Raw genomic sequence first — 17,119 nt, 5'->3', positions numbered from 1 at the left:
CTTTAGTAGCTTCCCTTCCCTTACTACTAAAAATTACAAGTTACCTGAATTTTTTTTTATGATTAATGTTTTTAGCTTAATGTTCTTTAGTAGGTAATAATGAAGATTTCTGTGAGTGTAGATCACTTTCCTACAAATACTTTGTTGGGAGTGTTTATTAAAATTAAAAAGCTGAAATCTTATAACCAAATACTGCAAGGGGGTTACAGACAGCTCTCTACTATCTAACACAGATGGTGGTAACTGTGATATGAATTGCCAAAAATTAAATAAGCTACCATACCTTTTAAGGAAGCAAACTTTTGATACTGTGATAGGTAGGAGTTAAAGAAATGGCCTGATAGTGGGGAAGCTGGAATTTAGTAAGTACTGCATTTTAATATTGGGTCAGCACATCACTAGAAGTAGGTAATGGACTGTCTCAAGTATAACTAAGTTGGCGTTGCTTGTCTGTGCATTCTTGGCCTCCATTCCTTTGTCCCAAAAGCCTGATCAAGGTATTAGAAGGACCTGGATCTTACACATCACTGAGAGAGAATCATAGTTGACTATAATCCTAAGTCTGATTTTATTAAGAAATCTTCTCTGGAGATCAGGCCCTCTGGTAGGTGCCATATCACTCCTTTAAGCTTGTTACTTAACATAAGAGTACCTTAAAGGAGTTGCTGTCTTTTAAAAATTCAGACTCCAAGACAGTTTTGTTAAAGCCAAATAAAATAGAAGTCTAATCACTGCTTGGTAGTTTTGGCCAGTGTGGGAATGTGAATCTTTTATAAGTAAATAATTGAAACAAATTAGACTGGGTGCAGTGACAAATAGACCAGGTGCAGTGACTCATGCCTGTAATCCCAACACTTTGGGATGCTAAGTTGGGAGGATCACTGCATTCCAGCCTGGGCAACTGGAATTGGGCAACTGAGACCCTGCCTCTAAAAATCAGTCAATTAATTAATCAATCAAATTGAGGTCCAAAGATTATTCATGTGTAATTTTGTGTAGCTTAATTTAGGGAAAATAACCACAGAATTATGTTAACAATGCTTCTGATTTTCGTACTGATGAACAGTTACTAGAAAATAATTGGATAAAAATAATTAGTAGGACAGCTGAAGGTGTTTCTCTAATATGCATCAACTGTTATATTTTATGGTTTCCTATGGACCCTGTTCTGCTGAGAGTATCAACTATTCTTACTGGTGATCAGCTTTCAAGTATTCTGCCTCCATCTTGTCAAAGTTATCTTACCAATTGGTATTGGTTAGATTTTTATTTCTTTTTTCTTTTTTTTCTTTTTAGAGACGGGGTCTCGCTCTCTTGCCCAGGCTGAAATGCAGTGGCATGATCATAGCTCACTGCAGCCTCAAGCTCCTAGACCTAAGTAATCCTCCTGCCACAACCTCCCGAGTAGCTGGGATTGCAGATGTGTACTACTTTCCTTGACTTTTTTTTTTAAGAGGCAGGGTCTCACTATGTTGCCCAGGCTGCTGGTCTCTAACTCCATGTTTCAGCCCATGCCTGGCCTTCTTTCATATAAAACCAGGATCCAATTAAAGCCTATATATATTTAAGATGTATGTATTAACTGAAGAAAGAGCATGCATCATTCAACATTCATTCAGCAAATGATTATTTAGTGCCGGACACTGTTGTAGGTACTGAACAAACTGTAGCTAGAACAAACAAGGTTCATGCTTTCATGGAGCTTACATTCTAGTGGGACAGGGAATAGACAAAAAAATAAGCAAGTAAATAAGGTTATTTCAAACGATAAGTGCAATGAAGGAAAATAGGATAATGTTATCCCAGCAACGTTTATTGAATAGGGAAGCCTTTCCCCATTGTTTGTTTTCATAAGGTTTGTCAAAGATCAGATGGTTGTAGGTATGCGGTCTTATTTCTATATTTTCTATTCTGTTCTGTTGGTCTATGTGTCTGTTTTTGTACCAGTATCATGCTGTTTGGTTACAGTAGCCCTGTAGCATAGTTTGAGGTTGGGTAGCATGATGCCTCCAGCTTTGTTCTTTTTTGCTTAGGATTTGCTTTGGCTATTCAGGCTCTTTTCTGGTTCCTTATGAATTTTAAAATAAATTCTAGTTCTTTGAAGAATCTCAATGGTAGTTTAATAAAAATGGCACTAAATCTGTAAATTGCCTTGGGCAGTGTGGCCATTTTAACACTATTGATTCTTCCTATCCATGAACGTGGAATGTTTTTCCATTTGTTGTGTCATCTCTGGTTTCTTTGAGCAGTAGTTTGTAATTCTCCTTTCACCACCCTAGTTAGCTGTATTCATGGGTATTTTATTCTTTTTGTGGCACTTGCGAATGGAAATATGTTCCTGATTTGGCTCTCGGCCTGACTGTTATTAGTGTATAGGAATGCTAATTATTTTTGCACATTGATTTTTTATCCTGAGACTTTGCTGAGGTTATTTATCAAATTAAGAAGCTTTTGGGCTGAGACTGTGGGTTATCTGGATATAAGATCATATTGTCTGCAAACAAGGATATTTTGACATCCTCTCTTCAATCCTGTTTTATTTGGTATATTCCAAAAGGAATAAAAATCATTCTATTATAAAGACACATGCACACAAATGTTCATTACAGCACTATTCACAATAGCAAAGACATGCAATCAACCTGAATGCCCATCAATGATAGACTGGATAAAGAAAATGTGGATATATACCATAGAATACTGTGCAGCTATAAAAAAGAAAGAGATCATGTCCTTTGCAGGCACATGGATGGAGCTGGAGGCCATTATCCTTGGCAAACTACGCAGGAATAGAAAGCCAAATACTGCACGTTCTCACTTATAAGTGGGAGCTAAATGATGCGCACACATGAAGACATGGGGGGAACAACGTTCATGTTTGGGTCTACAAGAAGGTGAAGGGTGGGAGGAGGGAGAAGATCAGGTTAAATGACTAATGTGTACTAGGCTTAATACCTGGGTGATGAAATAATCTGTCCAACAAAACCCTATGATACAAGTTTACCTAGGTAACAAATCTGCAGATGTACCCCTGAATTTAAAAGTTAAAAAAAAAAAAAAAAAGAAAAATAGGATAGTATGATAGAAAGTTAAGGGGTTAGATAAGTCTGTTTTGAGATGGTCAGGGAAGTATTTTCTGATAAAATAGCACTTGAGCTGGGACCCTGATGGCAAGGAACCATCCTATTGGCCAGAGTGTAATCGCGGGGGAGTGATATGTGAGGGAGATGAGGAATGTAGAAGATATCAAAAATGTAGGCAGAGTCCATGTCTTGTTTAGGCCTTCATGGGCCTTGGTACAGTTTGGATTTTATCTAACACTTAAAAGTCCATAAAACAATTTTTTTCTGGAAAAATCTGTGTAAAATTGGTAGTATTCCCCATATTCTGAAGAGGAATTCAATGCTCAAAGATATTGCAAGTTCTACAGAAATTTCACTGGCACGTTAAATCTTTAACATTTTAATAATCTCTGGAGTAATTTTATTAATGAGCCTATCATGATCACATCCTGATACTTGTATAAATGTATAAATAATTACTTTGCCTTGGGTCCCTTATCTGTCTAAAATGATTATAGTGACCTTCCTCTAACAAGCTCTGTGATGTGCACAGAGAATTATGATGTTTTTCTTATTATCAAGAGTAGCATTCAAATTGCTGTACTTCCATAAGTAGAAAGACAACTTGAGATTGAGTATTGTATTGAGATTTGCAAATATGATTGCCTTATTTTACCCTATTTTTTTCCAGCAGAAATGCAGTACCAATTTCTAACCTCCCAAATATATATATATATGTACGTATGTGTATATAAATGTATACGTAGATATATATGTATTTTTGGTGGGTTTAATTTTTTTCATCTTTTTTCATACTTTTAGGGGCTTCATTTAACTTCTGGTTAAGTCTTGATTTCTTTTATCTAAAGTATGTAGAATGTTAAGAAAACTATTCCCTAAATGTGGTTTTCTGTGTTGCATACTTTTGTATTTGTGCATATTTTTGGAGCAATGCTTTGGGAAAAACAATAATTTTGATTCAACCCCATGCTTAAATCCTTAATCCTTTTTAGCTACAAAGGTACTTGGAAGTTATCTTCCATTACAGTTTTCTAATGTTAAAAAGTTGAGCAAGTTTTCACATTTAAAGGTAAATATCCTATTGCAGAATAATAGAATATTGCTGATTGGTAACTTTCTTATGCAAATTACATGGTCCCATTTGGCATAAAATTTCTGGGCATCTATCAGTATTCAGAAATCCAAGCCCTTTAGGCTGGGCACGGTGGCTTACACCTGTAATCCCAGCACTTTGGGAGGCTGAGGCGGGTAGATCACTTGAGGTCAGGAGTTTGAGACCAGCCTGGCCAATAAGGCGAAACCCTGTCTCTACTAAAAATACAAAAATTAGCCAGGTGTGGTAGCACGTGCCTGTAATCCCAGCTACTCAGGAGGCTGAGACAAGAGGCAGAGGTTGCAGTGAGCCGAGATGGTGCCACTGCACTCCAGACTGGGTGACAGAGTGAGACTCCGTTCCCCCCAAAAAAAGAAGAAATCTAAGCCCTTTAAGGGCCTTTGATTTATTAATGCAACATTTTCTCATTTGTCCCCCTTTAAAGTGTATTTTTAAAGAAAAGATGTCGTCATTTGGTCTCTATTTCTTTTCTTTTTCAAACAGGAAACAGAGAATACTGCATACAAAGTTGGAAATGAGTCACCTGTACAAGAATTGAAACCAGATGTGTCTAAAAAGGTTGGAAAGATATAATGTCAATATCAGTTTATAGCACACATATTTATATGGTATATTTCAGACAGTTTTTATATTCTTTTAGTATAGTGCTCTGTACATGGTTGATGTTCAGTAAATATTTCATGAATCTGTCAAATTGTGGTTGAAGACATTTCAGGCTTTCTAGAACTCCTTTTCATAGTCTAACTGGTAATTTATCCTTGTAACAGTATTTTATAAAATATTTTATTTTCTATTGTATTTTCATCAGAATAAGCCCTAACCATTCCTGAGATTACTACCTGGAGTTATGGGTATTGAAAAGCTCAGCGCAGCAACCTTCTGATGTCTTTAGGAATCAGAAGTTATAAGAAGTCCTTATTCTGATAGTACCTTTGATACCTTTTAAAAAATTGATGCTATGAAGCTTCAAAGGTTGGTTTACTAGAAGAGACCAAGCACAAGATCAGTAATTTGAAAATGGGCAGTTCACAGTATCAGAATAAAACTCAAGGAGAAAGACAGGATGGTGTGTTTTTATTCATTTATAAATGTTTTAAGTGTTTTCTGTGTCCTAGGCAATGTTGTAGCCAGTGGGTCTCCAGAGGCTAACAGAATGACACATTCTCCACCCCAGAGTTTCTCCAATAGTGTTACTTGACATTTTGGACTAATAGAGAGTAGGGCCTATTATGTACATTGTAATATGTTTTAGCAATATCCCTGGCTTCTACTTACTAGATGCCAGTAGCATCCCCAACCCCCAATTATGACAACCAAATATATCTCCAGACATCAGCAAATGTCTGGGGAGGGGTATGGAACAAAATAACCCCTAATGGAAAATCATTGTTGTATCCTGATGGAATTTAGAAATTTAATGGACTATGTTTTTTTGTGTGTTTTTTTTTTTGAGGCAGGATCTCACTTTCTCCCAAGCTAGAGTGCAGTGGCACGATCATGGCTCTCTGCAGCCTCTACCTCCTGGGCTCAAGTGATCCTCCCACCTCAGCTTCCCAAGTAGCTGGGACTACAGGTGTGTGCCACCACACCTGGCTAATTTTTGTATTTTATGTAGAGACAAGGTTTTGCCGTGCCTCCCAGGCTGGTCTCAAAATTCTGAGCTCAGGCAATCCACCTACCTCAGGCTCCCAAATCGCTGGGATTATAGGTGTACAACACTGTGACCAGCCAGACTACACATATTTTAATATCGATCATACTTTTTCCTTTAAAAGAAAAATATTCCCTTTTGGAACAAATGGTGGATTGCATGCCAGTGTACATTAACAGGAATTAAACCATTTTTTTAAAAAAATAAGAAATTGCCTACAATTCTATACTATAACACACAGTTGTCTTGATTTTTCAGCATTTCCTTCTGGTTCTCACCCATTAGCGTACATTTTTCTGCCTAATTGTAGTGTAGGTAGAATTTTATATTCTATCTTTTACTCTTACCATTTTTAGATTTTCCTCATATTTCTATATGATTTCCATACTCAGATGCATCGATTTCCATCAAGTAAATGGATTACAATGTATCTAGCCATTTTTATTGTTGAAAATTAAAATATTCCTATTTTTTCCACTATAGCTTTTCTAATCTTTTTAAAGAATGTTTTTCTTAGGAAAAATTACAAATGGGTAACTATTTCTAGTTAATGGAGAAAAAAAGGTTTTTGTTTTTGTTTTTTGAGACAGAGTTTCGCCCTGTCGCACAGGCTGGAGTGCGGTGGCACAATCTTGGATCACCGCAACCTCCACTTCCCGGGTTCAAGCGATTCTCCTGCCTCAGCCTCTCAAGTAGCTGGGACTACAGGTGCGTGTCACCACGCCTGGCTAATTTTTGTATTTTTAGTAGAGACCATGTTAGCCAGAATGGTCTCGATCTCCTGACCTCGTGATCTGCCCACCCCACCTCCCAAAGTGCTAGGATTACAGGCGTGAGTTACCATACCCGGCCAAAAAGATGTTTTTAAGGAGAGTTTAAAAGTTGAAAAAGTAGTGAGAAAACACTATGGACCAGAGTGAGGTTTAAGATGCTAAATAATCGCTTTTTACGTTCTAGCCTTTTCAATTAAATTAAGTATGAATCGCTAATGATAAAGACTATGGGGATATACCCTGGATGACGGCACACTCTGCTTTCAAGTAGCTTACATTTTAGTAGAGGAAATTGGATAAACACAAAACTAAATGCAATATGTTCAAATAAACTTACGAACTATTGTAAGAACACAAAGGAAAGGAGACTTCTTGCTTGGGGGTAGGAATGAGGATGACTTCATGGAGGAGGTAGCATCTGAGCTGTTTCTTAAAGAATGCATAAGATTTGGACAGGCCAAGATGGGAGAGGAAAGGCCTTTCTAAAGGCATGGAGGTAGGGAACGTGCAGAACATTTGAGGATGAGCTAGAGAGAAAAGTTAGGGCCAGATTATAGGAATGCCTTGTGTCATACTAAACTGTGCTTTTTATTTTGTAATCACTGGGAAAGCAGTGAGGTTTTTGTTTTTTTGTTTTGTTTTTGTTTTTGTTTTGAGATTTGAGTCTCATTCTGTTCCCAGGCTGGAGTGCAGTGATGTGATCTCAGCTCACTGCCACCTCCACCTTCCAGTTTCAAGCAATTCTTCTGCCTCAGCCTCCCAAGTAGCTGGGATTACAGGCACACACCACCACGCCAGGCTAATTTTTTTTTTTTTTTTTTTTTTTTTGTATTTTAAGTAGAAACAGGGTTTCACCATGTTGGCCAGGCTGGTTTTGAACTCCTGACCTCAGGTGATCCGCCCACCTTGGCCTCTCAGAGTCCTGGGATTACATGCGTGAGCCACTGTGCCTGGCTGCAGTGAGCTTTTGGAAGCAAACAGTGCTTTAGCATAATCATCTCTTTGTATGTCTTGGTTCTCACTGTTCCTTAGTCTTTCCCTTTTAACTGTCTCCTAAAACCCAGAAAAAAATGACAGGGGTAGGCATCATAAGAAGGCATCATGGAGCATATCAAGAGGCAGAAAACATGGACCTTGCTCTCCAGGAACTAATTATCTGGTGTAGAGAAAGTAAATAGAGCTAGCCCATATACTGCTCTGTATTTGTTTTATAGTTCATACTATACTGAACAGTAAAAAGAAAAACAGAAGTTCAGAGGAGGGAGAGATTGTTCTTAGATAAGGGATTGGGGAAGACAGGATTTTCAACCACATTTTAGACCCCTCTTATGGCACAGACATTTCCATTATGCATAGTGATTATTTCAAGCCTTTATACTCTCCTCATGCTCACTGTACCCACCCACACCCCACCTTACTTTTGGCAGATAACCTTGTTTCCTACTCCACATAAATATTAGAGGCTAATAAGCCTGAACTCATTCCTTTCTATCATCTCTCACTTCCTTTACCTACATATTTATTTTCATTTCTTACCTCTTTTTCATGTCATCCATCACTGAAGATAGTATTCTTGTTTTCTGTCCAAAGTAGTATGGTATAATACAAAGATCACTGGATTTTTAAGAAAGACCTGGATTTCAGTCTTGGCTTTGTAGCTTATTAATTGTGGGATTGGCAAAGTTCTTACTTTACCTCGGAGTCCTGCATTTCTAGAAGGGAGGTAATCCAGCTACCTCACAAAGGTCTATATGACAATTAAATGAGAATTTGTATACTAGGTCTAATACACAGTAGGCCTTCTTTCCTTTCTTTTCCAGAACATTGCTCTGTTATCTTCTTTTCCAGTGGTTTCTTCCCTTCAGGTTATAAAAGTGCTAGGTCACTTTATTGAAGTCTTTTTGCATTTATAGCTAAGCTTTTTGAAAATGCAGACCGTGCTAATGTCTCTATATCTTTACCTCTTATTGATTCCCAAATCCATTGTGATATGACTTCTGCTATCACTGTTATCCTTGAGGTTCTAAGTGCTCAGTAACCACCTGATTGACAAATTAGTTGGACTCTGGTTAGTTCTGGTGAAAACAAGGTAATTTCTAAGGTTACCAATTTGAAGATTGTGAAAAACTAACATATCAAATATAGTAAGGAATTAAGGATGAATATTACTGAGCAACAGTAATATCCAGTTCAAGTTTGCATGAAATTGTAGTAAACCAGATTAGGATGGTTCTGTGATACATTCCATTAACTTTCTGAAGCCAAGGAATTGAGAAAGCAGAAGTTATTCATGGTTGGACATGGCGGCAGGATAAGTGATCTGGGAGATTTAATGACAAGACTGGGGAGAAAATATATTTTTTTCTAAATGTTAGTAGAAGATAATAGAAAGCTTGTTTATATTTTCAGCTACGTGTAAGAAATAAAGGGGGCCGGGCACAGTAGCTCATGCCTGTAATCCTAGCATGTTTGGAGGCTGAGATGGGCGGATCACCTGAGGTCAGGAGTTCAAGACCAGCCTGGCCAACATGGTGAAACCCCATCTCTACTGAAAATACAAAAATTAGCCAGGCATGGGGCACACGCCTGTAATCCCAGCTTTTTGGGAGGCTGAGGCAGGAGAATTAATTGCTTGAGGGGAGGCGGAGGTTGCAGTGAGCCGAGATTATGCCACAGCACTCCAGGCTGGGTAACAGAGTGAGACTCTGTTTAAAAAAAAAAGAAAGAAAGAAAGAAAGAAAGAAAAGGAGGGATAAGACAAGGTTAGCTGGGTATTTGAACTCTTTTCATGGTCCTGCCATCACTCCAAATAGTGGAGTTTAGGTGTAGTCTGTTTAAGAATGTTAATCTCCCTGCATCTGCTGGTTTTTGGGTCATAAGCTTGAGTTCAGAGCTAAACAACTTGAATTCTTCTCCTGGGTGGATTTGGATTATCATGGTTTTGTTAAGTAGGCTGAAACCAGTAGGCTGGTATTACAACTAGTTTTGCATAAATATGTAAATGAATCAGGATATTGAGTCTTAATGTAAGTTTAGGATTGAACTTGATTTTACAGGGTCATTTGACCTTTTGTGCCTAAGTATTAACACAAATTCCTTATTATGAGGGCTAAGAGTATAGATTCTGGAATCAAACTCCCTGGGTTTATACCTGCTTCATCACTCACTTGCTTTGCGACCTTGGACAAATCATTTGATTAGTTCCCTCATTTGTAAAATGGTGAAAATAGGAGTGGAATCTCATAAGGTTGTTGTGAAGATTAAAATATGTAAAGTGTTAAGAACATTGCCTGGCGTGTACTAAGCACTATGTAAATGATTAGCTGTTATTATATTCTTATAAATAGCTTCATTTTTAAAAACTGCTTTTAACACTTTCATCAGATTATTGAAAGTATTATTGAGGAGAGTCAGAAAGTACTACAGCTTGAAGATGACTCTTTGGATTCCAAAGGAAAAGAACTCTCTGATCAGGCTACTGCCAGTCCTATTGTGGCTAGAACAGATCTGAGCAATATACCTGGACTGTTAGCCATAGATCAAGTACTACAGGAAGAATCCCAAACAGCAGAGAGTCAGAATACATTTGAAGAGACTGAATTAGAATTAAAAAAATGTTTTCCTTCTGATGAAACCTGTGAGAAACCAATAGATGAAACCATGAAGTTAACTGAAGTAAGTTCACCTGAGCAGCTTAATGTGCCTGAAACTGAAACAGAAGTATTGAACAAGGAAGCAGTGGAAGTCAAAGGAAGTGATATTCTAGAGCCTGTGTCCTCAGACTCTTTATCTACTAAAGATTTTGCCACTGGGGAAGAAGTGGCCCCTGCCAAACCCCCAAGACACCTTACTCCAGAACCTGATATAGTGGCTAGTACAAAGAAGCCTGTTCCAGCACGCCCACCTCCTCCAACTAATTTCCCACCTCCTAGACCTCCACCTCCATCTCGACCTGCTCCACCACCAAGAAAAAAGAAAAGCGAACTGGAATTTGAGACTCTGAAAACGCCTGATCTAGATGGCAAGTATTAATTGAGAAATAACTCTGTTGGTTGGGTACAGTGGCTCATACCTGTAATCCCAGCAATTTGGGAGGCCAGGGCAGGCAGATTGCTTGAGCTCAGTTAAGAGCAGCCTGGGCAACATGGCGAAACCCCATCTGAACCAAAAAAAAAAATACAAAATTAGCCGATCATGGTGGCACGTGCCTGTAGTCTCAGCTACTTGGGAGACTGAGACAGGGGAATTGCTTGGGCCTGGGAGGCAGAGGCTGCAGTGAGCCAAGATTATGCCATTGTACTCCAGCCTTTATGATCAGAGTGAAACCCTGTCTCAAAAAAAAAAAAAAAAAAGAGAGAGAAAGAGAGACAAATAACTCTTTGTGGTGAAATTTTGGAGTTGAAACTATTTACCTTTCTGCTTTTATTTCAGTTTATTAAAAAAAACACTGGCAACCAAGTTATTAAAAGTATTTCTTTAGTAATAGACAAAATATAAAAACGTTTACATTGGTGAAAGTTACTTTACTGTAATTGAACACTTGAGCAGACTCAAACTTTCAAATCTATTGCCATCTGAGAAAGAGTGGCATGGTAACAAAAACATGGGATGTGGAGACCTAAAGTCTGAATTCAAGTCCTGCATCTTTTTTTTATGAGCTGTCTAGTCTTGAGGAAGTTAAATAACTTGTTTGAACCATGGTTTCCCTGAATAGGAAATGAGAGTAATCAAGCCACTTTCCTCACAGGGTTGTTATAAGAATAAAAAAAAAAAGGTTGTAATTGTTGTTATTATCATTATCATTATCATTGCAGTTCCCAAAGAGAATATTACGTCTGATTCTCTCCTAACTGCAAACATGGCTTCAGAGAGTATGGTCAAGGATTCTCAGCCTTCTCTTGATTTGGCAAGTGCTACCAGTGGAGATAAAATAGTTACTGCCCAGGTTGGTGAATTAGTGTTCTATTCCATATAGGCTTTATCAGCTCTCTCCAACTGACTGGTTTGTTGATTGTTGAGGCTTCTATGTTCTGCAGACCAAATATGTCTTTGTTCCCCAAATCTGGCCTCCTTACTTCCCTCGATCAGCTCTGCCGCAAACTAACTGGGTGAGCCTAGCAAGCTGTTTAGCATCTGGATCTCAGATGCTCCATCTATAACGTGGAGGAAAAATCCTCCCTTTAGGGTTTGAAATGAGCTAAAATATGCCAAGTATCTAGCAGGTAATAGGTATTCCAAAAATTCCAGATGCTACTATTTGTAATATTGTTGGTACTAATAAACACCAACTATAGTCTATATTTACCTGTCCTGTATTGCTCAAAATTGAAGACTTTTTTTTTTTATAATTTCCTTTTCCCAATCAGAAAAAACTTTATATACTAGGCAGTGGGCTACACAGAAGACTTGATAACATTAATTTTACCACAGATAGATTCTGCATCTCAGAGCTACTTACTTGGTAGCTATGGTGGGCCGGGTTACCGGACTAGAACATATGACACTATAGTCTTGTTATAGCCTTAGAGCAAGGATCAGTCGTGGCCTGCTTTGGTAGGGTCCCCAAGCTAAGAATGTTCTTTATGTTTTTTAAAGTCGTTTAAAATAAGAAGAATATTCAATAAAGACTCTATATGAACAAAAAAGCCTAAAATATTTACTGTCTGGCTATTTATAGAGAGAAGTTTTCTGACCCCTACATTTGAGATAGCTACACACAGTCCAGATTAATAGAACTCTTAGTAGAGAAATGCTTTTTTGGGCAGGTTCAAATAGAACATTTATTTGTTTTCAAGAATACTAAGACATTATTTCATGGGCAGCAATAGTTTTGGTTCCTAATGTTTTTCAGCATGCTGGGAAAAATGAAAGACTGAAATGTAGTGTTCCATTTAGATTTTCAGCAGATTCCATTATCTGAATTATGAAATTCTTTAGAACTGTGTGTGGTAATAATTGAAAATTTATAGAAATTGATTCAGTCTAATTTCTGTTTATAAAATTATATTTCCAGGAAAATGGAAAAGCACCTGATGGGCAGACAATAGCAGGTGAAGTGATGGGCCCTCAGAGACCTAGATCCAACTCTGGGAGAGAGCTTACTGATGAGGTAGAAATAGATTTTTTTGTTCTTAAAACATAAAGTACAAAAGACATAATGGGAAGATGAAAATGTTTTGGAGTTGGATGATAATAATGGTTACATAACAATGTGAATGTATTTAATGACCCACAACTATACACTTAAAAATTGTTAAAATGTTAAACTTTTTGTTATGTGTAGTTTATTACAATTTAAAATTTTTTTTAAGTTTATTGCTGTTTGGCAAAAAAAAAATACAGAAGAAAAAATGAAGATTGAAGGTTTTGTTTTGTTGATATGTTGGATGTTGCATCTCTGACTTAAACTTGCCCTTTTTGTTATATAGTGGAATAAATATATTAAAAGCAAGGTTCGTATTTTATAGAAAGTGAGCTTTAAAAGAACATGATATTGAGGCCAGGTGCGGTGGCTCACTCCTGTAATCCCAGCACTTTGGGAGGCTGAGGCGGGCAGGTCACTTGAGGTCAGGAGTTCAAGACCAGCCTGGCCAACGTGGCGAAACCCTGTCTCTACTGAAAATACAAAAATTATACAGGCATGATGGCGTGCACCTGTAATCCTGGTTACTCAGAGGCTAAGGCAGGAGAATCACTTGAACCTGGGAGGCAGAGATTGCAGTGAGCTGAGATTGTGCCACTGTACTCCAGCCTGGGTGACAGAGTGAGATTCTGTCTCAAGAAAAAAAAAATTTGTTTAAATAATAATAATAATAAAAGAACTTGATATTATAAATACATGCTATACCAACATAATTTTTTTAATTATTTTAATGGTTTCTTACAATTAAAATTTGGTATGCACCTATTAGCTAACTTATTCAGAATTAAATTTTACAGCAAAAGTTTATGTTTCTTTAAAGCAATACATTTTTTTTAAATATTGCACTTTGGAAAACAGTTTGGTAGTTCCTCAAAATGTTAAACATGGTATTACCATGACCCAGCAACTCCATTCTTTTGTATATACCAATGAGAAATGGAAACATATGTTCACACAGAAAATGTACACAAATATTCATGGCATCATTATTCATAACATCCAAAAAGTGAAAACAACCCAAATGTCCATCACTAATTAATGGATAAATAAAATGTGGTATATTCATACAAAGTTATATTTTTCAGCAATTAAAAGGAATGAAGGAATAAAGTACTGGTACATGCTACAGCATGGATAAACCTTGGAAACGTCATGCTAAGTTAAAGAAACCATATGTAAATAAAAGGCCGTATGATTTAATTTATATGAAATGTCCCAAATAGGCAAATCTATAGAGACAGAAAGTAGATTAGTATTTGCCAGGGGCTAGGAGTAAAGGGAAATGAGGTGTGACTGCTAATGGGTAGGGAGTTTCCTTTTGGGGTGCAGAAAATGTTCTGACTTAGTGGTGATGTTTGTACAACTCTGTGAATATACTAAAAACCATTGACTTATATGCTTTAAATGAGTGCATTTTGTGGTATGTGAATTATATCTCAATAAAAATCTTGGAATTTATTCTGTGCAGTATTCAATGTATCTAAAAAAGCCTTTAGCTTACATTTTGGGGGATTTTGTAGACTCAAAAAGATAATAAATTATAGGTCATCTTGGTGTGATTTTTTTTTTTTAACTTCAGGAAATTTTAGCTAGTGTAATGATTAAGAACCTGGATACTGGAGAAGAAATACCTTTGAGTCTTGCAGAAGAGAAACTACCAACAGGCATTAATCCTCTCACTCTACACATCATGAGAAGGACAAAAGAATATGTAAGGTATGGCCTAATGTTGTTATTTGTCATTTATCATTTATAGTATTTCAGAGTCATTAAGATTTCTCTGTTAATGAACTATGACAATCCCTAACTTGGTTTCATTCACCCTTTTTTTTTGTATTCTGGAATTAAAATAGAGTTAGATAATATATGTCTTCTTTAACTTGGCTCTCCATTATGACTGTACAGTTACTTGGGGGACATAGTATAAATATTAAATCCCATAGCACTTAGTTTCTTTTTTTAAATGATTTATATTATACTTGAAACAATAAAAAACAGTGAGGCAGCCAGGTGTGGTAGTTCACATGTGTAATCCCAGCACTTTGGGAGGCTGAGGCAGGAGAATGACTTGAGTTCAGGAGTTAAGAGAGGAGCCTGGACAACATAGTGAGACCTCATATCTACTAAAAAAAAAATCATAACAGCAACAACAACAAAAAACGTTGAGGCTAAAAAGCTGTGTAGAATGAACACTTAGTCTTCTGAAACCTTGCTTTAAGGATCATAAATTGTATAAATATTTGTGCTGTTTTTGTAGGATCAGAAAATGGCTTTAAAATGAAATGAGTGACTTTACTATGAGATGTATGTCGACCTAAGGAATCATTTCTGCAAAAACAGGAGCTATTTTATTAAATGTAATGTATGTTGTACCTAATGAGTAGCAAGGAAGATGCCCTCAAGTTACTTTATTATTCCTCTACAGCACATTTTGCCAAGCAGAAGCCTTGTTTGTAGGTTTTTCATTAAGTTTCTAAATCGCATTCATTTATATGTTGTACATTGTACCTTGCTTAAAGATTCTTTTCTTCAATTTCTGAAGCCTTTCAGTTCTCAAGGTCCATCATTTAAATTAAAATTATAAAGGCCAGGCACAGTGGCGCACGCCTGTAATCCTAGCACTCTGGGAGGCCAAGGCGGGCGGATTGCCTGAGCTCAGGAGTTCGAGACCAGCCTGGGCAACACAGTGAAACCCTGTCTGTACTAAAATACAAAAAATTAGCTCGGCATGGCAGCATGATCCTATAGTCCCAGCTTCTTGGGAGACTGAGCAGAAGAATTGTTTGAACCCAGGAGGCAGAGGTTGCAGTGAACCAAGATCACGCCACTGCACTCCAGCCTGGGCAATAGAGTGAGACCCCGTCTCAGGAAAAAAAAAAAAAAAAAAAAAGTGTAAAAAAAAGGGTTTCTTTTAAAACAACTTCCTCTTCTTACAGTAATGACGCAGCACAGTCAGATGATGAAGAGAAGTTACAGTCTCAGCCAACAGATACTGATGGTGGAAGGTTAAAACAGAAAACGTGAGTTACAGTACATCCCTTTTCTTCATTTCAGCTTTTTATTTTAAAAAAATGAGAACTACCATACTATTTTAAATCATACTCCATATAGTTTTTATGACTACCCACCACCAATCCTCCCTGCCCCTCGCCGATGGATTATGAAGTTGTATTAATTAGTTTTAAAACATCTGGGCCGGGCGCGGTGGCTCACACCTGTAATCTCAGCACTTTGGAAGGCCAAGGCAGGCAGATCACCTGAGATCAGGAGTTCAAGACCAGCCTGGCCAACATGGTGAAACCCCATCTCTACTAAAAATACAAAAATTATCTGGGCATGGTGATGGGTGCCTATAATCCCAGCTACTCGGGAGGCTGAAGCAGGAGAATCACTTGAACCTGGGAGGTGGATTTCACTGCACTCCAGCCTGGGCCACAGAGCAAGTCTTCGCCTCAGAAAAAAAAAATAATATAATAAAGCATCTGACATGCAGAAAATGACCAATAAGTGTTGCACAATTCCTGTGTTGTTTTTCTACTGGTAGGTAGGTATCAGAAGTGTTAGTAGAAGAACATGATTGTCCTTAAGGTTGTCTTTTCCCTTTCTCTTCATATCTACAATCCTGTTTGTCTTTCTGAACCCAATTATAATGAGATTCTTCCTGACTACTCCAGTCCATAGCAATTTTCTTTCTTTTCTCAATTTTGACAATACCTGTAGCCTATAACTTACTTTTTCCCTTTATCATATATTATCTTAAACTGTTTTCAGACAAATACACATTAAACAAAGCATATGTTGCAAAAGGATTGTGATTATGCCATCCTTCTGTTTCTCCTACAAACTTCTAGATCAATGGTGGGCCTATACGTTTTGTTTGATTATACACAAGTCACTAAATTGATAATAATTAAGTCTAAGGTTCAAAGTAAATTGTCCACTTGAGTCTTATCTTTTCCTAGTGTGTACAAAGAAAGCATTGAGAATTTTTAGGAAAGATGTACCTAAAATGTAGGCATATGATAGTACCTCAGATATTTGGAACTTGGCTATCTAGTAGTTGCAGTTATTGGGAACCTGAGAATTAGGAATTACTACAATTATTCAGAGACAGGTAAACATCCAGGAGAGATGTCACATAGTCCATGCACTAAAACTCATTATTTTTCTAAGAGAAAAGTTCCTCAGGTTTATTCAAAGCCATTATTGCTTATTTCTTACATCATTTTTTGAAAACTCTGGTCATCTAGGGTCTGAGCTCACTGCAAAATAGAAGCAGTAAACTGTAGCCGGGCATGGTGGCTCACACCTGTAATCCCAGCACTTTGGGAGGCCAAGGCGGGTGGATCACCTGAG

General features: G+C 37.4%; 1 protein-coding gene across 2 annotated transcripts in view; it reads left to right on the top strand.

Moving 5' to 3' along the window:
• WDR44 (WD repeat domain 44) overlaps positions 1 to 17,119 on the top strand; it is a 95,106-nt gene that overhangs the window by 35,212 nt on the left and 42,775 nt on the right. For both annotated transcript variants that reach the window (XM_037732349.1, XM_037732350.1), the window contains 6 exons: positions 4,681 to 4,755; positions 10,006 to 10,642; positions 11,436 to 11,566; positions 12,635 to 12,730; positions 14,343 to 14,479; positions 15,700 to 15,783. In XM_037732349.1, coding sequence (XP_037588277.1) covers positions 4,681 to 4,755; positions 10,006 to 10,642; positions 11,436 to 11,566; positions 12,635 to 12,730; positions 14,343 to 14,479; positions 15,700 to 15,783 — 1,160 coding nt within the window. The remainder of the gene's footprint in view (positions 1 to 4,680; positions 4,756 to 10,005; positions 10,643 to 11,435; positions 11,567 to 12,634; positions 12,731 to 14,342; positions 14,480 to 15,699; positions 15,784 to 17,119) is intronic.

Source organism: Cebus imitator, unplaced genomic scaffold (genome assembly GCF_001604975.1).
Source record: "Cebus imitator isolate Cc_AM_T3 unplaced genomic scaffold, Cebus_imitator-1.0 Scaffold445, whole genome shotgun sequence".
Classification (NCBI taxonomy): Eukaryota; Metazoa; Chordata; class Mammalia; order Primates; family Cebidae; genus Cebus; species Cebus imitator.
Note: the sequence above shows the minus strand (reverse complement) of the source record. Positions and strands in the feature narration are given on the sequence as shown.